We start from the raw sequence: 8,453 nt of genomic DNA, 5'->3' as shown, positions 1-8,453 counted from the left end.
GGTTTTAAACTAAAGGAGGGGATATTCAGGCCGGACATGAGGAAGGAATTGTTGGCGCTGAGGGTGGGGAGAGCCTGGCCCAGGTTGGCCAGAGAGGTGGTGGATGAACCATCCCTGGAGACATCCCAGGCCAGGCTGGACGGGGCTCTGGGCAACCTGAGCTGGTGCAGATGTCCCTGCTCATGGGCTGGATGAGCTGGGAAGGTCCCTCCAACCCAAACCCTTCCGCGATTCTAGGATTGTCATACAGATCTCACCCTTGCCAAAGCCCCGATCCCGATGGATGGAGCTGGAAGGTGTGCAGGTGTCTGTAGGTGCACCTGGGGCTGCAGAAGCCCCATCCCCTCCCTTGATCTTAACGCCTCGCAGCTGCGTCCCTGAGAGATCCCGCGACCGGGACCCCCGCGGAGCCGGTGATGGGGACACCGGGCGGGGCCGATGCGGAGCGGGGGGCAGCCGGACCCCCCCGGGGGAGGGTGGGCACAGCGCGGGGCTGCAGCCCGAATCCCCCCCGGCCAGGAGCATCCCGGGCAGGGGGGCTGCAGCCCGGCCCCGGGGCCGCCCCCGCCGGCGGGGCGGAGCGGGGCGGAGCGGCCATCCGGGCAGCATGGCGGCGGCGGCGGAGGAGCCGGCGGGGCGGCGGGGCCGGGCACCGGAGCCGGGACCGGGGCCGGGCAGCCCGCTGGGGCGGGTGGGGAACGAAGGGTCGCCCGGAGGTGGCGGCCGCCGCGTCTTTAGCCCCGCCGGGGAGTTCCGCGAGTTCTCCCGGCGGCAGCTCCGCGACATGGAGCGGCTCTTCCGACAGTGAGTGCCGACGGGGAGGGAGGGACGGGGGGTGGCATCACCAGGTCCCGGCGGGGGGACCCGCGGCATCCCGGCTCCTTGCAGGAGGGACCCCCAGATCCCTGCAGGAGGGGACCCGCAGGCACCTCCGCTTCTTGCAGGAGGGATGCCAGGGACTCCCTTGCAGGAGGGGGACCCCCGGGCTCCTTGCAGGAGGGATCCCACGGACTTTCCCCCCGCCACCCCAGCACCTTGCAGGAAGGATGCTGGGGACACCTTCCCCCCAGCTCCTTGCAGGAGAGACCCCTGCACACCCCCAAATCCTTGCAAAAGGGACTCCCCCTGCCCCTCTTGAGAGGAGGGACCCTTGTGCTGAGGCTGGGGAAGGGGGCTGGAGGATAACGCGAGGGACCCCCGTGTTCTCCCCCCGCCGCAGCACCGAGGAGCCCCTATTCCTCCAGCAGCAGTGCAGCCCCCCAGGGCTGTGTCGTGTCCCCAGCATCCCTGGCTGTGCTGCGTGCCACCGCGCACGGTGCAGCGTGACTCTGCGAGCTCAGCCCCCCGGCCCCCAGGGGAAAAGCTGGGCCAGCAAGCATCGAGCCCTGGAAATTTCCAGGGAGGGAGAGAGAGAGAGAAATCAGGCTGGTTCCGACCACGATCACACCAGAATGCGCGTGAGTAGCTGGGGACGAGTGGGACGGCCCGGAGCATCCCCGCAGAGCGTTGGGCGCTTTGTGCAGGCGGCATGGATGGAAGCAGCGTGGCTGTGGGGAGACGGTGCAGGCAAAGGCTTGGCTGCAGCGTTGCTGCTGCCCCTCACCCCGGCCAGCACCGCGGTGGGGATGTCTGCGTTCCGTGGTTTGCTCGGGCATGGCTGAGTGCTGGGGAAAACGGAGAGGATGGAGGCAGCAAATTCCAAAGCACAAGGCTGGGGGGCTGTTTGGGGTGCAGGCGTGACATGAGGAAGGAATTGTTGGCCCTGAGGGTGGTGAGAGCCTGGCCCAGGTTGGCCAGAGAGGTGGTGGCTGAACCATCCCTGGAGACATCCCAGGCCAGGCTGGACGGGGCTCTGAGCAACCCGAGCTGGTGCAGATGTCCCTGCTCGTGGCAGGGGGGGCACTGGGGGAGCTGGGAAGGGCCCTTCAACACCAACTGTTCTATTCTGTGATTCTATGCCCTCCCAGCATCCCTAGCAGCGTGAGGAGCCCCCCTGTTCCCCACTTCTTCCCGGAGGGCTGTCACCCCGTCACGTGTACGTGGCAGGAAGATGCGCAGGTTGCTGCTGGCAGTCTCGTGGACCGTAGCAGAAGGGAGCCCGTGGCGGGGGGGGCACCATATTTGGGGTCCCCAGGGGCAGAGCATCCTCTCCTGGTGACGGGTGGCCCTGGCTGCAGGTGCTCTGGCCGTGGTGCAGATGGCGGTGCTGGGGGGGGAGCATCGCGTGGGGGGAGTCTGGCCGGCGCCGCGCAGACGGGGGAGCCGGGTGGGCGAAGCAGACGTGTTTGCTCTGACACTCGCAGCATCTCGCTGCAGCGAAAGGAGCAGCGCTGGGGCTGCACACCCGCCGTTGAGGGTCTGGGAGCCGGGGGGGTCTCCCAAGGAAAGGATGCTGTCAAGTGAAACCCTGTCATGATGTGACGATCTGGCTGTACGGTGTAAAGCAATATGTGGAAAGGGTTTTTTCTTGCTAGAGGGGAGACGTTACTCTTTGGGAGCATCCTCGGGAGAAGCAGAGGGATGCCTGCATCCCAAAGATCAGAGAGGAGGGGAATGAGAGCGAGGCGATGTCCTGCAGTTGGGGTATGGATTGCATGGGACGAGGTGGCAGCAGACATGCCCCTTGCAGAGAAACTCCTTGTGATGCTCTGAGAGGGGTCTGGATGCAGAATGCACACGGGGATTGCTCCCCCAGCCCGGTTCCCGGGGTGACAGGCAGAGCTGCGTGGGGCCAGCCCTGTTTCAGGGCAGTGTGAGAAACCAGGAAGGTGCCGTTTGCGACACGGATGGAGCCGACCGCAGCAGAGAAGGTACAAATGAGTCATGGACCTGCAGCGCGGCGAGTGTGCTGCTCTGCCTGGCTGCTGCAGAGCCTGCAGGCATAGAAAAGGCAAGTCACCCCAAAAAATAGAGTCTGTTCTGGATGGGTGCAGCTGGGGAGCTGCTTGCATAATTCTGCATTGCCCTGGATTGCTTGGCCAAGCCCCAGTGTCTGGCCAGGGCTGGAGCACGGATGCCAAGGGGCCGTGGATAGGAGGAAAAGTCACCTGGAGGTGGCATAGGGAGCAGGAGGTGGTGGCAGCACTGAGTGGGCTCATGGTCCCCACGGTCAGGCTGGACATGAGGATGAATTGTTTCCCCTGAGGGTGGTGAGAGCCTGGCCCAGGGTGGCCAGAGAGGTGGTGGATGAAGCATCCCTGGAGACATCCCAGGCCAGGCTGGACGGGGCTCTGAGCAACCTGAGCTGGTGCAGATGTCCCTGCTCATGGCAGGGGGGGCACTGGGGGAGCTGGGAAGGGCCCTTCAACCCAAGCTGTTCTATGGCTCTATGAAATGGGCAGGGGGTGCCAAACCCCTGGGAGCCAGGAGGAAGGTGGGTGGTGACCATGGGGTGATGCACCCAAGGGGTGGGTGCAGCACTGTGCGCCGTTATCCCTTGTAGCAGCCAAGGGGCGCACGTGCTCGGGCTCCTGGCGCAGGGAGCCAGCAGCAGGTTTGGCAGCATCCCGGGGATTTTTTTCCTGCCAAGTGCCGCACGGAAGCTGAAACAACTTGGGATGACGCTCTGGGGGACTGTTAGCGGTTCACCGGCAGCTTCCCGTGGTTTGGCCAGCTGCCCGATATTTGACAGGCCCGTGTCTCCATCCCACAGGTATGACGCAGGCAAGGATGGCTTCATTGACCTGATGGAGCTGAAGCTGATGATGGAGAAGCTGGGGGCACCACAGACACACCTGGGCCTGAAGAACATGATCAAGGAAGTGGATGAAGACCTGGACAGCAAGCTCAGCTTTCGCGAGGTGAGGGGCGGGGGGGTCTCTGCGGTGGCAGAGGGGAATGACCACAGCACGGTACCCCTGTGGCCAGTGCCAGACTGGGCTGGAGGTAAGATAAAGCACGAGTGTGACGGGAGCGGCTGAGGGAGCTGGGGGTTCAGCTGGAGAACAGGAGCTGAGGGGAGACCTTCTGATCTCTGACCTGCCTGAAAGGAGCTTGGAGCCAGGGGGGGTCGGGCTCTGCTCCCCAGGAACAAGCGCCAGGACCAGAGGAAACGGCCTCAAGTTGCGCCAGGGGAGGTTGAGGTTGGATCTGGGGAACAATTTCTTCCCCAAAGGGCTGTGGGGCATTGGAACAGGCTGCCCAGGGCAGTGCTGGAGTCACCGTCCCTGGAGGGGTTGGACAGACGGACACGAGGTTCTCAGGACACGGGGCAGTGCCAGGGCTGGGGAACGGTTGGACTCGATGAGCTCGAGGGTCTCTTCCAACCAAAATAATTCTATGATTCTGAGATGGGGAGGGAGCCTTGGCAGCTTTGAGGTCTCAGGAGAGCTGATGCCAACGTCTCCCCTCCCAGTTCTTGCTGATTTTCCGCAAGGCGGCGGCGGGGGAGCTGCAGGAGGACAGCGGGCTGCACGCCCTGGCCCGGCTCTCCGAGATCGACGTCTCCACAGAGGGAGTGAAAGGTGCCAAGAACTTCTTTGAGGCCAAGGTCAGGCACATGCCGAGGGCACGAGAGGTCTGGATGTGGGACAGTGATGCACGAGGGTGGTTTGGTGGGTGGGAGATGGAGATGTTTTGGTGGGCAGTGGGGGTCTCGGGGGACCCAGCCAGACGTGTCACCGTCCACAGGTACAAGCCATCCACGATGCCAGCCGCTTCGAGGAGGAGATCAAGGCGGAGCAGGAGGAGAAGAAGAAGCAGGCGGAGGAGCTGAAGCAGAGGAAGGCGGCGTTCAAGGAGCTGCAATCCACCTTCAAGCAGTGATGGGGGGCGGTGGGGGGCCGGGCAGGACTGGTCTGCATTGCCCGGGACGGGAACGCTGTGTGTGCCACGTGCCGGGAGTGACATCCCAGCTGCGTGTCACCTGTGACCCCCCTCAATGGCCGGGCCACCGGTGGCCTCCTGGTCCAGGCTGGACACATCGCCCAGGTGGCCCTGTCCCCCCGTCCCCTTACTGTGGTGTCTGTAGCTGTTGTTTATGTCCCCCGCCGAGCTGCTCCATCCCCGGGGGGCAGCAGCGCCCTGTCCCCTGCCCTCAGCCATGCCGGGGTCTGCGGTGTCCCTGGGGGGGCCATGCAGGGGACACCTGTCCCCACGCTGTCCTGTATTGTGCATGCGCTGTCAGGTTTGCAGGATGGGGGGGGCTTGTCCAGGCGGGTGTCGCGGTGGCTGCGCTGGCTTATTGCTTATTGGCATTGCTGCTGGGGATCACGGTGTCCCCTCCTCGATGCCATGTGCCGAAAGCTGGAGGGGAGCGTGGTGATGCCCACGTCGCGGTGCCGTGTCCGTGTGTCTGTGCCAGGGTCCGTGTGTCTGTGCCAAGGTCCGTGTGTGATGCTCGGGGGTGGCAGCCCACCCCTGCTGACATGCAGTGCTGCACCCGCCTGCCTGTATCTTTATTTTTGGTAAAAGCCGTACAGAAAGGCTCGCCAAGCTGTTTTATGTTTTTTTCCATGTTGTGTTCTGCCCAGGAGGGCAAGTGTTGTAGCCGCGAGCAGTTCCCATCGTTCGGTTGGGGCTCCCGTGTGTGCGGGTGGCCGTGCAGAGGCGTCGGTCTGTCCTGCGGTGTCCCCCAAGGGGTGGTACGGGGCGGGAGGGGTGTTTTGATTTTTTTTTAATTTTAATCCCAAATAAATATTATATTTCGTAAGAGCGTTGGTTGTCTGTGCAGGGGCTGAGGTGCCGCTGTGGTGGGGTCATGTCTGGAGGGGTGACGGTGACCGCTGGGGCACGGGGACAAACTGTGGTCACCTCTGGGCGTGAGGACACAAGCGTGGGAAGCAGCGGGGCCTGATCCAGGTGCGGAGGATGTGGCATTATTAAAGGTCTTCTGCGTCCCCGCTGGCATCTGCGCCTGTGCCCATGGAGCGTGTCACCTTGGGGGTGCGATAAGGGGACCTTGTCCCCATAGGGGTGAGGGGGACATGTCCTGGGGTGGCTGGTGTTTCGGGTTGGGGTACAGGGGGGGCTGCCGGGCACGCTGTGAAGGGGAGGACAGCTGGGGGGGGCTGCCTGCCAGCTGACCCCCCAGAGGGACCTTGCCTGTCCCCAGGTTGCTGCCACCTGTCCCTGTCCCACCGCGGTGACATGGTGCAGGCGCAGGAAGGGCAGATGTGGCTGTTCCCAGCTGGGATGGGGCAGCGTGATATGACAGGGGTGGCTCGGGGAGCCCCCAGGCCCCCCTGGGTGTGTGACACCAGCCAGATGGTGGCAGGAGGGACAACGCCAAGGTCCCCGGTGGTGGCAGGTGCTATAAGAGGGTGGGTAGCTCCCCAAAACAACCAGCGACAGCACAACCATGCTGGGCGCCGTGTGTCTCACCGTGCTGCTGGGCTACGGTGGGTCGGGCGGCAGGGAGGGGACGGGGCGGGGGGCAGGGACCCCATCACAGCTGGGTGCTGAGGTCCCTTGCGGTGTCACACAGCCTACGGATGCGGGCAGCCGGCCGTGCCGCCGCTGCTGGGCCAGAGGGTGGTGGGCGGCGAAGACGCCCGGCCCCACAGCTGGCCATGGCAGGTACGGTATGGGGGGCCACGGGGATGGGGAGGGGCAGGACAGCGAGTGGGACACCCCCGCTTTGACACGGTGCCTCTGCCGTCACAGGTCTCGCTGCAGTACAAATCCTTGGGGACTTGGAGTCACACGTGCGGCGGGACCCTCATCGCTCCCAACTGGGTGCTGACGGCCGCCCACTGCATCAGGTGGGTGCTGGGGTGCTGGGGGGGGGTCCGGATTGGGGAAGCAAGACAATAGCGGAACCTGACGCCCCCTCTTTCTCCCCGCTCCGGCAGCTCTAGCCGGACGTACCGCGTGCAGCTGGGCAAGCAGGTCCTGTCGGAGGTGGACGAGCCGGGCTCGGTGACCGTGGGTGTGGAAAAGCTCATCGTGCACGAGGACTGGGACTCCTACCTCATTATGTAGGATGGGACATGTCGGGGATGGGGGGGGGCATCACAACTGGGGTCCCCATGGCTTTGGGTCACCTGTCCCCATGGCTCAGGGTCCTTTGGTCGAGGTCAGCTTGGCTTTCGTGGAATAGAATCATAGAATAGTTTGGGTTGAAGAGACCTTCAAATATCGTAGAATTGTTTTGGTTGGAAAATAACTTTAAGGTCATTGAGTCCAACCATTAACCAAACACTGCCAAGCCCACCTCTAACCCACATCCGTAAGAACCTCATCTGCATAGAATCACAGAAGGGTTTGGGTTGCAGGGCCCTCCCCAGCTCCCCCAGTGCCCCCCCTGCCACGAGCAGGGACATCTGCACCAGCTCAGGTTGCTCAGAGCCCCGTCCAGCCTGGCCTGGGATGTCTCCAGGGATGCTTCAGCCACCACCTCTCTGGCCAACCTGGGCCAGGCTCTCACCACCCTCAGGGCCAACAATTCCTTCCCCGTGTCCAGCCTGAATCTCCCTCCTTTAGTTTAAAACCATCACCCTTTGTCCTATCACAACAGGTGCTGCTAAAGTCTGTCCTTATCTTTCTGATGGGCCCCTTTTAAGTACAAAAAAGCTGCAATAAGATTTTCTCTCCCTGCAGCAACGATATTGCCCTGATCAAGCTGGAGCAGGAGGTGGAGGAGAGCGAGACCATCCAACCCGCCTGCCTGCCGCCCGCCGACTCCGTCCTGCAGAACGACTACCCCTGCTACATCACCGGCTGGGGACGCATCCGCAGTAAGCTGGGGGGTTCCCCGGGGAGGAGCCGGGGCAGTGTGGGGGTGCAGGGTGCGAGATGGGGCTGTCGTTGCAGCGTACGGGCCCACGGCCGATGTCCTGCAGCAGGCGCTGCTGCCCGTGGTGGACTATGAGATCTGCTCCCAGAGAAACTGGTGGTATGACTACGTCCTCCCCAACATGGTGTGCGCGGGGGGCGACGGCGTCAGGAGCGGCTGCAATGTGAGTGGGGGTCCCCGGGCAAAGTCAGGGTGCAGGGGGAAGGGGGGTGGGTTGTTGGTGGGTGGTGTGGGGCTGTGACCCCCCGTGGGAGGAGAGGGGATGGTGGTGGGGGGCAGGAGGGAGGTGGGGGTGCATTGTGGGGGTGTTGAGTGTCCGTCTGTCCGGGCAGGGGGATTCGGGTGGTCCCCTGAACTGCCAGCGTGATGGGCTCTGGGAGGTGGATGGCATCGTCAGCTTTGGCTCCTCTCTGGGCTGCAACACGGTGCGGAAGCCGACGGTCTTCACGCGGGTGGCCTCCTTCATCGACTGGATTTCCGAGGTGGGTGCCCCTTCCTTTGTCCTCCTGAGCCCCCCTAGTTGTCCCTGTGTCCACCCAGCCGTGGGTCTCACCCTGAGCCCTCCCATGTCTTGTCGTTGGCAGAAAATAAGCACGAACTGAGGACGTGGCGTGTGATGCAACGAATCTTGATTGTGATAAAAGCACAAGTGCTGCTCTCATTTGTGTGTTGCGCTGGTTATTTGGGGGGGATACACGGGGTGGAGCAGGTGGTGGAC

General features: G+C 63.5%; 2 protein-coding genes across 2 annotated transcripts; both read left to right on the top strand.

Moving 5' to 3' along the window:
- The first annotated feature begins 607 nt into the window (after positions 1-607).
- On the top strand, positions 608-5,527 carry EFHD2 (EF-hand domain family member D2). The gene is made up of 4 exons (XM_065650114.1): positions 608-804; positions 3,653-3,800; positions 4,355-4,489; positions 4,630-5,527. Exons 1-4 carry the CDS (start codon positions 608-610, stop codon positions 4,762-4,764), a joined length of 615 nt encoding a protein of 204 aa, XP_065506186.1. The 3' UTR covers positions 4,765-5,527.
- Positions 5,528-6,298: 771 nt separating this feature from the next.
- Positions 6,299-8,337, top strand: LOC135997378 (chymotrypsin-C-like). Its single transcript, XM_065649920.1, has 8 exons — positions 6,299-6,338; positions 6,425-6,516; positions 6,604-6,701; positions 6,792-6,917; positions 7,540-7,676; positions 7,753-7,898; positions 8,068-8,217; positions 8,320-8,337. Exons 1-8 carry the CDS (start codon positions 6,299-6,301, stop codon positions 8,335-8,337), a joined length of 807 nt encoding a protein of 268 aa, XP_065505992.1.
- The last annotated feature ends 116 nt before the right edge of the window (positions 8,338-8,453 follow it).

The sequence above is a fragment of the Caloenas nicobarica genome, chromosome 22 (assembly GCF_036013445.1).
Source record: "Caloenas nicobarica isolate bCalNic1 chromosome 22, bCalNic1.hap1, whole genome shotgun sequence".
NCBI classification, from domain to species: domain Eukaryota; kingdom Metazoa; phylum Chordata; class Aves; order Columbiformes; family Columbidae; genus Caloenas; species Caloenas nicobarica.
Note: the sequence above shows the minus strand (reverse complement) of the source record. Positions and strands in the feature narration are given on the sequence as shown.

What these genes read in the sequence shown, in the direction of transcription:
- EFHD2 (XM_065650114.1), top strand. Translation starts at nt 608, where the DNA reads ATGGCGGCGGCGGCGGAGGAGCCGGCGGGGCGGCGGGGCCGGGCACCG. An exon ending in GCAAGCTCAGCTTTCGCGAG is followed by an intron (nt 3,801 to 4,354) that starts GTGAGGGGCGGG and finishes CTCCCCTCCCAG; the next exon opens with TTCTTGCTGATTTTCCGCAA. An exon ending in AGAACTTCTTTGAGGCCAAG is followed by an intron (nt 4,490 to 4,629) that starts GTCAGGCACATG and finishes CACCGTCCACAG; the next exon opens with GTACAAGCCATCCACGATGC.
- LOC135997378 (XM_065649920.1), top strand. Translation starts at nt 6,299, where the DNA reads ATGCTGGGCGCCGTGTGTCTCACCGTGCTGCTGGGCTACG. An exon ending in CCCACAGCTGGCCATGGCAG is followed by an intron (nt 6,517 to 6,603) that starts GTACGGTATGGG and finishes CTGCCGTCACAG; the next exon opens with GTCTCGCTGCAGTACAAATC. An exon ending in GCGTCAGGAGCGGCTGCAAT is followed by an intron (nt 7,899 to 8,067) that starts GTGAGTGGGGGT and finishes CTGTCCGGGCAG; the next exon opens with GGGGATTCGGGTGGTCCCCT.